The sequence below is a fragment of the Cervus elaphus genome, chromosome 33 (assembly GCF_910594005.1).
Source record: "Cervus elaphus chromosome 33, mCerEla1.1, whole genome shotgun sequence".
Taxonomy (NCBI): Eukaryota; Metazoa; Chordata; class Mammalia; order Artiodactyla; family Cervidae; genus Cervus; species Cervus elaphus.
Window position 1 is genome coordinate 17533216 of NC_057847.1, and position 14643 is coordinate 17547858.

Consider the following 14643-nt stretch of genomic DNA (forward strand, 5'->3'; position numbering starts at 1 on the left):
TTTTATAACACATTCTCTTCTACTTGTGAGTATATGGTTATATGAATTTTAGATCTTTTGGTATTTCCCATAGGTTCCAGAGGCTCTGTTCATTTTCCTCCAGTCTTCTTTAGATTGGATAATTTCTATTTGTATTCCTTCAGGTTTATTGACTTCTTCCTTGTTATCTCCATTCTGCTGTTGAACTCATCCAGTGTATTTTCAATTTTCAGTTATAATTTTTAAAATTAAGATTTTTCTCTTGATTCTTTATTTTTTTAAATTCTTTATTATATCTTGAGTTTCTTTGAGTCTTTCTATCATCTGCTTCATTTCAAGGGTGTTCACCATTTACTTTTTGGAGAATTTTTAGAAAACTGCCTAAAGTCATTGTTGGATAATTTCAACATTTGTGTCATCTGATTTTTCTTTTCCCATACAACCTGAGATTTTCCTGGTTCTTCATATGCAGAATAGTTTTTTCTTATATCCTGGACATTTTGAATATTATGTCCTAAGACTTTGGGTCTTTAAGATAATATGGAGAGTGATGATATTTTTTTGTTCTAGCAGCAGTCAACATAACTTGATTTAGGCTGCAAATTCTGACTAGTCTTCTGAAGGTTGGTTTCCGAAGGCATTTGTGGTGGCTTTCAGGTCTGTCCCATGTGTGTGCCATTCAGTGACCAGTGTGAGATGAGGGCAGTGATTTATATCATAGTCCAGTTTTCAAAGTCGATTGATTGTATACCTTTTAGTGTCAGAGTCACACATGCCCAGGAGTGAGCCCAGCAGTTCATTAATATTTCCATGGGATCGTTTCCCAAGCTCCTCCCTCTCCATAATTGTCTCAGTACCCTTCACTTTTGGGGGGCTCCCCCTTTTGGTTCTTTGGCCAGAAAGCTGGGGCTTTATTTATCCGGCCCTGTGACGTAGTTCCTGTGACTCCTTGTATATCAGGGCCGGGTGGTGAGGACAGAGCCGCGGGGCTTGCCCCAGTCTCGGCACCACGCGGTGTCCCGTCGGAAAGGAAGGTTCTCCCCCGCCAGCGCTCTAGGCGTCTGACGACTTCCCTTGCAGCAGCCGTTGCGGCCACCACTGTCCCAGGATTGCTGCAGATGGGGTGGAAGGGCTGGGTGTCAGCAGACCCCTTCCCACTTCCTGAGTTAGAACTGGAGGGCTTTTTCTGGAGGACTGTCTGCATGCTATCTGCTTCCAGGCTGTGCTGAAACCAGGCGGGAAGGTACTAGAAGTGGAAAGGATGACAGATGCACCTTCGGTTTGATGGTGCTGGGCTTCTTTCGCAAACTTCCTACTACTGTTTCCTTTTCAGAGTCCTTGAGGAGCTGCTTCTCGGATTCTGTTTTATAACTGCGTTCAGTGGGGGAGAGGTGATGGAGTCTACTTACTCCATCTTTCCGTAAAATAAGCCCTTAAATGAAGTATACCGTATGTGCAGAAAAGGAACACATCGTAAACATGCAGCCCAGCGCATTTTCACCAAGTAAACACGCTTATGTAACCACTGCCCAGATCAGGATGGGCACCATTGCCAGCACTCCTGAAACACTTCTTGTGCCACCTCCAAGTCACTGCTTCCACCTTTCTTCCCAGAGGTAGCCTCTGGCAGAAGTTCTAGCAGCATAGAATAATTTTGTCTGATTTCAACTTTTATGAGAGGCATCATTTTATGTGTATGTATAGATAGACAGTGTGTCTATGTGTGTGCCTTCCTCTGTTCTTCATTATGCTGTCTGTAGCAGAAGTTTTAAATTCTAATTACTGTATAGTATTCTATCACATGAATATACCACTCTTCATGTATTCATTCTAATGGCCCTGGAAATTTGCATTATTTCTAGGTTTTTTCCCTCTCCTGTTTTTTTTAAAAGTATGACTAATGTTGCATTTGTTTCTGCAAAAGCATTGTGACTACAACCAGCTCTTTTTTTACTTTCTTGAAATAGTAATTTGTACTGATTTGGTCTGTAAGTTGTCATATATGGAAGTGGAATCTTTATTAAGTTGTAAATAAGTTTGAAGCATCAATTTCCATTAGACTAGAACAGTTTCACTGTTGATTTCCACTGAATCTTATTGGAGTGACAAGTATTTGACATAAGGCAACGTGCATCAAAGGTACCTCGAACAGTTAACTTTTAAAAACACAAGTGAATTAAAATGATTTATTTAGAATTATGTTGCTTTTGAATGCAACTGAGTGTTTACAGTGTCGTAAAATCAGCTGGAAATCACTGGTGTCCAATAGTGGTGCTATTTTAAGGATTACTCCTGTTATGGTTGCTCAAAACAAACTGGAAAGCTCATTTGTATTGTATATAGTACACTTAGTGAGTCAAAATTTCAGACCAAGTACACGCATGTTCTATCAATTTGTCTAGAACTTACGGTTAGAATAATATAGCACTTCAACGTGTGAAAGAGAGAAGACATTAATGACACTATAAATTAAATACAAAAATAGTTCAATGTGTAACAGCTGGAGTGAATATGTTATTCCTGTGTTCAGCGTTTACTGCTCCTCTTTATAAAAGAGGAATGTTTTCCTGTCCCCTGGTGTAATGGGAGTGATAAAAACAGACAGGCAAAACCACGCTCACTTGGTTGTGGAGAAACACATTGACATGGTCACATGTTTCAAGAAGAAAATAAAATTTGTTCACACTCAAAATGTCATACTTTGGAGGACAATAACAGCTGAAGTTGATTATGATAAAAGAAATGAGGAAGACACAAAAGCATTGTAACCCTCATAACCTCTCTTTCAAAAGTGTCAAGCTGTTTATGTCTGGAATTTGGAAAAGAAATTCTTTCACTCCAGTTAATTTATCCTTTGCCTCAAAGCCTAGCAGTCTTCTTTTTTTTTGGAGATAATGACTATCTGAGCAGCTTCCAATTTGTGAGTGTATTTTGCTGTTGTAAATCCACTATCATAATAAGGGGTACATTCTCTCTAGTTTTCATCACATGGAATATGGAGAAAAACAATTTTAGTTCTGTTCTGCTGAGTCACTTGGTCTGGTCAAATCAACCCAGAAAATTAAGGCAGGTATTCAGATGGTGCAGTGAAAAGATAAATTGTTTATTAAAACAATTCTGAAAAAGAATCCCCCTCCCTTGCCCCAGTTTTCTACTTGGTGATGGTGACCAATTTATGGACTTTTGTATTTGAAAAATACATTTTCCCAATGAGGTGATAATAATTAGTAAATTCTGACATTAATTAAGTATATGAGCATGACCAAATTACTTAACCTGTTATTCTGGGTCTGTGTATAAATATAAAATCAGATAATACTGATTGCTGAGTTCTGATATTTATTTCTGGTATATTTTCAAATTAGGGAAACACGAGTAATACCTGCTGGGCTTTCCTAGCGGCTCAGACAGTAAAGAATCTTCCTGCAATGCAGGAGACCTAGATTCGATCCCTGGCTTGGGAAGATCCTCTGGAGAAGGGAATGAAAACTTACTCCAGTATTCTTGCCGAGAGAATTCCGTGGACAGAGGATCCTGGCGGGCTGCAGTGCGTGGGGTCGCAAAGAGTTGGACATGACTGAGTAAACAACACACACACACACACTTTCACACGAGTTGGATACTCTTTGCAGTTTTAACTAACGCCTTTCTGGTCGCTTTTCAGAGGTGCTTCAGAGAAACCCCTCTGGGCAGCTGAGTAACTAGCGATTCCGGACTGCCTGGACCTGCTAGGTCTGCCTTGGCCATCTCCCCCCCAACCCCACCCTCTGCCCTGCAACAGCCAACCTCCTCTTACTGAGATAACCAATGCCTAGCTTGGGTAGTATGGACCCATTCTCTCTCTTTCCTTCTCCAAATTTGTTGTTGTTCAGTTGCTAAGTGTCTGACTCTTTGTGACCCCATGGACTGCAGCACGCCAGACTTCCCTGTCCTTCACTATCTCCCTGAGTTTGCTCAAACCCATGTTTATTGAGTCAGTGATGCCATCCAACCATCTCATCCTCTGTCTCCCGCTTCTCCTCCTACCCTGTCTTTCCCAGCATCAGGGTATTTTTCAATTTATTTCCTACTAATCTGGGGAAGGATTCCAATTTTTTTTTCCTTTGGTGCAATGTTTGTTCACTATAAAGTCTGAATTAATTTGTGGTAACTTCGACCCTTTATTTGAAAATAAAATTAAGATAGATTAAAAATAATATTTTGTAATTATATAGTAGCTTACCTGTAGCTCAGTCAGTAAAGAATCTGCCTGTAGTGCAGGAGACACGGGTTCAATCCCTGGGTTGGGAAGATCCCCTGGAGAACGAAATGGCAACCCACTCCAGTATCCTTGCCTGGAAAATCTCATGGAGAAAGGAGCCTGGTGGGATGCAGTCCATGGAGTCTCAAAGAGTCGGGCACAACTGAGCGATTAACACTTACTTACTTACAAATATATGCTTTTTTCACTGTTTTCAGTATTGGACACTTGGGATGAATACTCATTCCTGAGAATTCTTCTCCCTGGGCTATTACCCAAATCGTCCTAGTTCTTCTCTTCCTGTCCCCCAGCTGTGGGCATTCCCCAAGGTTCTGTGCTTGGCCTATGCTCCTGCTTACAGTGAGTTCTCCCTGTTGGAAGTCATCCAGTTAACATAGGCTGGACGCTACATATTTCACCTCCAATAAACATTTCTACCTGGGCAGTCTGTTTGTCCTTCAAAGGGTATGTATTCAATAATTTTCTTTTCATTAAAATTTTACCCCTTGCAACTTTTGTTTTAGTATGTGGCACCATTGTTTTCCCAGATCCTCAATACTTAACCTTCATCATCCATCTACCAATAAACTCTTTAGTCCGTCCACCCCAACCATTCATCACAAACGTGATGACCACCCCTTGTACCGGCATACTCGATGCCAAGAACAGGGAGGGAGTGAAGGAGTTGATTGCATTTTTCTCCCACCTCTTTTCTGTGTGGTTGGCATCAGGTAGATGCATGATGTCCTGAAAGACCTACTTTGCTTTTCTCTTAATTGAGCTTTGTTGTTTTTGGACATGCTGCATGACTTGAGGGATCTTCGTTCCCTGACCAGAGATTGAATCTGGGCCTCAGTAGTGAAAACTTGATGCCCTAACCACTGGACCACCAGGGAATTCCTTTTTAATTGACTCCTTTAGAGGACCTGTACCACACAAAGCTAGCATTTCAGATCTCACAAGAGAAAACAGGCAGACTGCCTTGGTTCTCTACATTTTGTGTATCCCAAATGACTCTTGGATCCAGAAACCTTCTGAAAGGTAGTTTATTTAAAATTTTTCAAAGATAGAAATCCTAAAGAAATAGAACTAAATTTCTTTTTCTTTTTAATATAACGTTAGTTCCCTCAATCTTAAGCGATTCCCTTTTACAAAGTGCAAATTACTGTGAATTGAGACCTTTATTGCAATATATGGTTTGTTTTTTCAGCTAAATTGAGCAAATGTTGGTTTTGCTTTTTAAAGCTTTATTATATTACCTGAGTTCACCAATTGACTTAACTGCATTTTCCATATACAACTCTAATCCAGAATAAAATCTAATATGATATTTTTTGCCTAATGTATATGTTTAGGAAATAAATATTAAACATGTAATAAACAGCCACTAAGTCATGACACTCTAATTTATGGGAAAATGAAAGGAATTCATATAATTATGAATTCATATGTTAATTTACTTACAGTAAAATGCACAGTTCTTAAGTGTATGGCATATTGAACTTTCACAAATATGTATACCTGTGTAGCTATCACCAGATCAAGATAAAGAACGTTTCCATCTCCCTTGAGAATTCCCTTGTGTCAGCTCAATCACCCACCCCACCATGAGTTGAGCACAGGTCTGATTTTTATTACCATGGGTTAATGTTGTTTGTTCTTCAGCTTAATACAGGTGGAATCAGGCAGCACCTGCTCTTTTGGGACTGGCTGCTCTTGTTTTTGTATGATGCTTTTGAGATTTACCCATTTAGTTATGTGCATCATTTTATTGTGGAATAGTTTGCCTTTGTGTGAGCATAATACCAATATGATTTCTAAATTCTATTTTTTATGCAGTTCCTCCAAAACTAAATATAAGAATCTAAATTAACTTTCTATCTCCAGGAAAAATTTGCCAGATTGTTATCCTCAAACTTACAGATGATTTTTTTGTTGTAAAATTTTCTCTTCTGTTTTATAAACTGCTCTAAAATTTGCATAAAGTATTTTCTGATCTTCTTGTTTGTTTATATATAACTAGTACTACTAGCTAGCATCCAATGAGTGATTAAATACCAGGCTCTGTGCCAAATTCTTTATGTGAATTACTGTTTAAATTTTTATAATAACCTGATGGGGTAGCCAGTGTTAGTTTAGGAATGGGTATTGTAACTTGCCCAAGGCAACATAAGCAAAGAGGGACAGAGCTGGGATTTAAACTCATGTGTCCTTAATTTGCCATACTCTGTTGCGCTAATGCTTATTATTAATATAATGGCCATATAATATGATCATTCTGGCTTGCTAACTTCCATTCTTCAAATTTTGGAAATGTACATAATAGTTCAAATGGACTTCCTACATCAGGACAGAAATTAGCTTTGTGAACTTGAATCAAAATAGCAGAGTCAGGCACTGTTGAAAAAATCCTGTTACTTTGCTTACTTATGGTAGGTACCACAGTTCTTGCAGGTAGCAAGCAGCCTTGGGAAAATATTACTTCCCTTACTCATTAAATGGTCTTTACAAATGAAGGATTGGGATTCTCAGTGAATCTTACGCAAAATTAAATCCGACATTTATGGGCCATTGTGTGCTAGGTACTGTGAAAGGTATTTTATGTTTATTATTTAATTCTCTCAGTAATTCAGCAAGATAACCATTTCTTAGATACTAAAAGTTACATAAATAGTAAGGCATGGAGCCTGCTATTCACATCCAGCTGTGTCTGATCATAAAAGTCCATCCTTTTAATCATAGCATTTTCTGTACTCTGCCTCAATAGTATAGACCTACTTAGTGGTATAGATCAGCATGGTTCCTGATTCTGTAAGAGATGCATTGTTGTTCTTTTAAAAAATTTTCTGGACTTCCTTGGTGGTCCAGTGGCTGAGACTCCACACTCCCAGTGTGGGCCCTGGGTTTGATCTGTGATCAGGGAACTGAATCCCACATGCACCAACCAAGAGTTCACATACCACAACCGAAGATCCTGTATGCTTCCACAAAGACTGAAGACCCCTTGTTCCACAACTAAGACCTGGTGCAGCCAAATAAATAAATAAAGTAAACAAATATTAAAAAAATAAAAGTGGTCTTTCATCATTGAAATCAGGACACAAGGGTTCTGTTTTCTTGTCTGTTTTTTTTTTTTTTTAATGCACCAGGAATAATAATATCCTTTAGATTTTCAATGAAGTGTCCATTTCATGACTTATAATTTTGGGAAGAGAGAATGTGGTCCTAGGGCTGGAATCCAGGCATGTTTCACCATCTCTTTGTTTTTAGAAGGGTAGTGAAACTGATTTCTGGAAGGTCTAGTGATAAATTGCCTATCTTCCATTAAGCTCTGTCTGTGCATGTTCTATAATGGCACCCAACTCTGTTGCCATTTTGATGACTTTGATGATAAAGATCATTCATTTAGTGCACTGACTTCTTTACTTCACTAACCTGTTTGTTCTGCCCCAGCCATCTATTTCCAGGGGCACATTCTGTACCTTGCCATCTAGCAATAGTGCCAGTTCTGTAATTCTAATTTCAAGTATACCCTTCTTTGCCTACCATCTTTTTTCATCCCAGCAGATTTGCTCTAGTATCATCATTGCTATAATTTTACTCTGCTGGGACTGCCTACTCGTCATGTACCACTTACTATTATTGTTCAACCCTAACCTCCTTGCCTACCTGAGATTTCATGAACTATTGTAATAGTTCCGTTGAAAATACCTTCAATTCATTTGCCTATCTTTTCTTCTGCCATAGTCACCTGACGTATTCTCAACTCTTGTTGCTGGAGAAAATTACTTAGCTGGGGTCACTGGTTTTACTTTAAATTCAAGATAAAATTCGAATACATGATCAGCATTGCCTAGCAGTACTACCTTGTATCTCTATTTGCCTTTCCGCTCAGTAACAGTTTTACACTTTCACTTCTCTCCTTACTCATCCATACCCTGCTTCTTTTAGCCCCTCATCTCCTGCAGCTAATAACCTCATCCTTTAATGAGAAAGTAAAAGCTATCAGAAGGAAATCTTATCACCTTACCAACAGATGTATAAGCTGTCAACATCAGTACCCCTTTCTCCTTTTTCTTCTTATGCAGTGGATGGAGTGTTCCTCTGATTTTCACCCATTTTTTCCTTGCCAACTAATTTTTTTTTTTTTTTTTTGGTCATGTCATGCTAAATGATCTTAGTTCCTTGACCAAGGATCAAACCCATGCCTCCTGCAGTGAAAATGCAGTCTTAACCACTGGACTGTAAGGGAAGGTCCCTTGCCAACCGAATCTGATAGACCTCCTTTTCTTTTCAGTCATTTGAACTTTGAGGGTGTTCTCCTCAAGGAGAACTCACCTGTTTTCTTGCAACACCATCCTTTAGGTTTTTGACTGCACTCTCCTGTGTTTCTTCCTCATTTTGGGGTGCTCCTTCCCAGTCGGCTTTATGACTTCTTCACTATCTTATACATAAAGATGGAGTTCCTACCTAGATAACAGCTGATCTTTCAGGTTTCAAGCTTTAATGTCGTTTCCTTAGAGGACTTTGAAGACCAGACTAGTGTAGGTCCTCAAGTTGTATGTTCTGATGGCACATTATACTTTTCTTTCATTCCATGTATTATACATGAACATAAATTATTTTGTGTGTAATTATTTGTTCAATGTCTGTATCCTGTTCTGAATTGTCTGTGTTACTCATCAGGTGTTCTACATGCCTGGCACAGAGCTTGGCATGTAAGAGACATTCAATAAATATTTGTAGAGTGAATGAATTACATTAGTGACTCAAGACGTTCAACAAATGTTCTCTTTTCCTTTCCCATCTCATATTTAGAGAAACATAATTATCCCAGGGTTGTAAAGTCAGAAAACACTCTTTCTGTAGAAGAAAGGCAGTTCTATGATGTGATAGATATTGACATATGTTTAAATTATTTAAGCCATGCTCATTTATAGGCAATGGAAAGTGTAGAAGACTTCTTAGAAAGTCTTCTCACAAAGATAAAAAGAAGAAGACTTCTTTCTTCAGTAACGAAGTCAGAGTTAATGATCATAATTCATTTTTATATCTGTTTTTAAAAATTGTTAAAAAAAATTGCTGTGGTCTGCTCCTATGTGTCTTAAAATGGAGCGAAGTGGGCTTCCAGGATCAAATACAAAACATATATTTCATTTGGTACAAATTAAAATTATTTAAACTCTGACCCAATTAGAAAGAGCCAATATTAAGAGTTATTATAGAAATTGTAACACCAATAGAATTATATTTTCTTTTTTTCCCTACTTTTTGAAAATAAATCTTGAGCACAGATCTAAGACCTTTTCCAAAAAAAGCAGAAAAATATTCACTAACAGTAGTATTCCAAAGTCATGGGACATGAAAAGTTATAGGGGTTTTGGAATCTGCCAAAGTTAATTATAGTCTTACAGCTCTGGAGGAGACCCAAGAGAAGTCAGTTTCAGACAAAGGTCAGGATTCGTTAGAAAGTTGTATCACACTTAAGCTTGAACTCAAACAAGGTTGCCCTAAATAGTGGAGGTCCAGTGAGCATCAAATTTCAAAATTGTCAGATACTTATAACATTTAGGTCTTGTAAAATTATAGAACCCTTTAAAAAAAAAGACTGTTGCCCTTGTGTGTTTTCAGTAAATGAGCTGATTTTTATGTGTAAACAAATGAAGAAAGAAGGATGTGATGACGTCCACTCAGAACTGTTTCTAAGAAGCCCAGTATTGAGAGAGTGAGGCTGTTCCCAGCTCAAGCACCGCAGTGCACAGTAGGGCAACTCCCCTGAATTGCAGACCAGATTGTATGCAGAACTGGGCATATTAATGTTCCAGACTCACATTCATTCTAGTGGGGTAGACGCATGTTCATACTAGGATAATGAACAGTTTTCAGTTTCACTAGCAGAGAAGTAGGAGATCATTGATTCTAGAAGAGTAGCTGAGAGAACCCAGCTAGAGGATCGAGGGAGAGCTCCCCAAGAGAGCTTCCTGGTCCTGCTCCAAGGATGCTGTGGGATACAGGACCACATGCTGTTATGCGACTGAAGAGGGTTGTATTTAATCCTAGACTGGAGGCAATGAATTGCTAATATTAAAACCTTCCCCGCATTTGAAGAACTCTTCTCACTTTATTTTGTCGCAGCCAGCCTCTTTAAATTTTCAGTATTTTTCCTTAGATAAGAGCACCAAAGCAGTTCCTTTATATGTTTTTCTTCTCAGCAGTGGAATGCAAGCAAATCGATTCCTATTGGTCTTTGTACAAAGCTCAGCAAAAGAATAGATTTTAGTTTGCCACGATAGTGGAACAAATCCTAGACGTTGTGCCATTTGGAAGCTGGGGGAGGAAGACTACTGGCAAGATTATTGGTGAATTAAAGTAGATATGATGGTAATGCTGCTGGCCACATACAAATCAGAAATCAGCTATTGGTAGTAAACAAAAAGAAACTGTTGCAGTCTGCTCTAGAGTGGCTAATACATGCAGCATATGCCTCCATGATTTTTTTTTTTGCCATTTCCCAATTCTTGGGCTTTCAGGGATATATATGTAGATGTGAGTAGACATACTTTACAAGAAAGATATTCCTCCAGAACTGTTGATCTAAGATATACTTTTCATGAATACCCTCAGGTATGAATATGTTTGGGTTGAGTCAGCAGAAATAAGTGAAAGAAAGTTCTTCTGTATTTGAGCCTTGTGGATATAAAATGCCATCCTCCTTTTTACTCAGCTATTTTATTGAGCTACTAGATACTTCAACTAGACAGATATTTGCTTCTAGCAAGAGCTAGGGATTGGCACACAGGAAAGGCCTTATGTACATAGAATGGCATTTCTACCTCTGAGGCCAGCAGGAGAAACAAGTGCATTGGGGAGGAACAGAATTCAGTCCAAAGAATATAATGGATATATTAGGTCATTAGCTATTAGGGATCTAGCTAATATATGTAGTTGTACATATGGTTGTGGAAATACCTACTTGAAAACTTCCTAAATTATTTTACGATATAATATTTTGGAAAAAATCTCCGCTTGGAAGTTTTGTGAAATCCATTGTTTATGCTTCAAGTAATCATGTTAGAATCAATCCAGTAATAGCTGGTGTATTTTTCTAAATCTATTTAATTGGCAGTTGGTGTATTTTTGCCACGAATTTTTTATTAGAATATGTGCAGATTTCTGAAGAATTACAAATATGTAGATAATTTATCTTCATGTGTTATTTTTAATGAGTAATATCTATTTTAAAAGAGAAAAGCACAAGTCCATATCTATATGTAGGTGAGGATAATTTGTAAGTCAAAGACCATAGCATTTATTTCTTCGGAAATAGTCTCATCTCAAGAATCTCTCTTTTAAAAACGTGTAACATTTTGGTACAAAAGAAGACAACTGTACGGTAGAACAAGATAACTTTTCAGTCTGTTTTAAATGGGAATACAAACGCTTTGCTAATAAAAACATCATTTTTTGAGGAATCTTCTTCAAATAGCAACCAGCACTGATACGACCTATTGTCTATTGAGCTCGTTATTCCACAGAAACAGTGTTAAAAATTATCTGCAGAATAAGAGCACTGCTGTGTGTAGCGCTGAGGCCACCCTCACCTCTTTCCTGGGGAGGAGAGATGCTTGTCTCTACAGCTGAAAAGAGGGTAGGGAGGTGCTGTTCTCCGAAGGACTGCTACTTCAAAGCACCTTATCCGTGAGTTCAGCTGGAAATAACATTTATTATGATAAGGAAGGGCTTCCCTGGTGGCTCAGATGGTAAAGAATCTGCCTGCAGTGTAGGAGACCTGGGTCCAATGCCTGAATCAGGAAGATCCCCTGGAGAAGGGAATGGCCACCCACTCCAGTATTCTTCCCTAGAGGATCCCATGGACAGAGGAGCCTGGTGGGGCTGCAGTCCTAGGGTCACAAAAAGCTGGACATGACTGAGTGACTCACACACACACTTAGAAAACATAATGTCAAATTGTCAACAAAAACTTCTGCTTTTTACCGGTCTCCATGCTAACAAACCACTTTTTAAACAAAAAAATTTTTGTTGGCTGCTTTTCTGTGATTTGTGTGCCCAGAAATCTTTACATAAACGAATGCTTTCTCAGGTAATTGTGTATTATTTCCAATTTTTAGGTTGACTTTAATGACTAAGATTTTATTATGGTTATGATGTACACATGAGGTATATTTCTTAGCCAAGTAATCTATCATAAACAATGTAGTAATTACTCTCTAAGATGCTAAATGATTTATCCTATATATGAAACACTTTGAGATAATTAAAACTTTTGTTACATATGCTTGTATTATATTACATAGAAAATGTTCTGGTCACTACTCACCAGATATTTAAAAAACACAGAACATCTTATTTCAAAATATCTATATAGTAACTTCCTCCAGTAAACATAGAACTATCATTGAGTTAAATACCAGTTATTCTGCCTATAGAAAGTGCTTGTGAGACTCACTGTGTTGTACACCTGAAACTGTTATGATAATGTAAATCATGTATACTTCAGTTAAAATTTTAAAAAATTAGATCCAAAAAAGAAGGAGGTTATGCCCCTTAAGAACTTTAAAAAGCTCACTGGGTTATAATAACATGTGCTTATCTTATTGTGTTGATTTTAGATCCAAAAACTAATATTTGGAGGTGTGTTGTGTAGTCTGTAAAATGTCTATGAGTGCAGATGGCCTTGAATAGGGGTAATTAGTTACTTGAGCTTAAGCATCATTTGCCTTTCAGTTGGCATTCATTCAACTGCCGTAAGCACTGAGCATGTCTCTTTCAGGATTCTTGGTCTCTTCATGCATGGTAGTGAACAGTGTTTCCTCAGGATTGGGAACTTTGACATTGAATAGGCAGCTCTGTAGACAGAATAAATGTGAATGTAGTTGCAGGAAAAAAGGACCAAACACAGAGAATATGAGCTTCCTTGCTACTAGATTTGGGTCTGATCTTACCAAAAGATATGCATAAACAAAAGAAAGCTAATGTTGAACTTTTGCTCATAATAGATAAAATGTTATGTTTTTTAGAACGCTGCAAATGTAAACCAGTCAGAGCTACACAGAAGACCTATTTCCGAAACAATTACAACTACGGTAAGGATAACTCTATGATCAACTTATGAACTGCTAGGTTCAGAAAGGGGTTTGTGTGTGTATGTGTAGATTGATAGAACAACTTACGAATAAGGCTTAAAAACGAATAAGCAAGGACAACTTTTAAGAGTATAATCTCTCTGTTCTAAACAATTAAAATGTCTCATATGGGCACTATTCCTAACAAATGCTTGATTTGTAATGCATTTCAGGCAGCGCTGCTGGCATCTTAGGACCATGCAGTGACATACTCAGGCAGTGGAGAGATGCTCTTCCCTCTCTGATAGGCCGGCAAGGGTATGGAGCTGCAGAGGGTCATCAGTTGTGATTCACTGGGGTGAACAGTCAGTGGGGTAAACAGAGGAGCACTTCAATGCATGAGGAGTGGTTAAAAGAGTCAAACTGGATTTTTTCAAACATTCTATCTCATGGAAAACATTGACAGAGTTGGAAAGTAACACAGAGGTTGTTAGTATTCAATGAAATGTTTTGTTATCTAGCCTGACCTAGATACATGCTGTTCTGAAAAGCAAAGTGTTACCTGAAGAGCTACCGATCTAAATGTAGCTGACAAATTTAACCGGGGGAGGAAAAACCTTCTGTCTCTGTGCCAGGTAATGTGTTAGGTCGTTTCCATACACAGTCTTAGGTGATTTTCTCAACTGCACCATGAAACGTTCTATTATCCCTATTTCATCAGCGATTATTGAACCTAAGTTATCCTTCCTTTAATTATTCAGAATGTACTCTTGGGTATTGGAATGCTTCAGAGTCACAAATATCAATCACTGTTATACTTAGAAGGGTCAATTAATAGAGTTTTCTAGTTGATAAGCAACAAATCAGTATTTGCTGTATTCTGTTGGTATTTTGTTATAATTCTTCCACTCTGGCATTTATGAGATTAATAAAGTTCATGTTACCATCTCTGCCGAAGACTGTCAATGCTGAGTAAATGAATAAACATGGCAGTTAAATGGATTTATAAAGTGCCTTCATTACTGAAATGAAGGCTTTATTATTGAGTTTACTTTAGAGAATATAGCACACACACAACAGAATTATTCCTCCTTTTCTATTATTTGGGAATTGGAAGGAGAGAAATGAATAAATCTCTATAAGAGTAACCTTTGATATCTTTGAAAATACTGTATATTGAAAGATATCAAGTAAAAAATTCAGTGTAGTTAAATCTCTTTAAAATAAATATAGCTAGTTTCTCAAATTTTTCTTCAGTGGATTCAATTTTTATTTTTTTGTTTACTAATTATCTTTATAGGAATCTGTAGTTTCTCTTAGCCAATGGTAGACATACTTTCT

General features: G+C 37.8%; 1 protein-coding gene across 2 annotated transcripts in view; it reads left to right on the forward strand.

Annotated features, from left to right (window-relative positions):
- The window catches only part of FRZB (frizzled related protein), a 33640-nt gene that overhangs the window by 11747 nt on the left and 7250 nt on the right, over nt 1-14643 (forward strand). For both annotated transcript variants that reach the window (XM_043894493.1, XM_043894491.1), the window contains exon 4: nt 13258-13323. In XM_043894493.1, coding sequence (XP_043750428.1) covers nt 13258-13323 — 66 coding nt within the window. The remainder of the gene's footprint in view (nt 1-13257; nt 13324-14643) is intronic.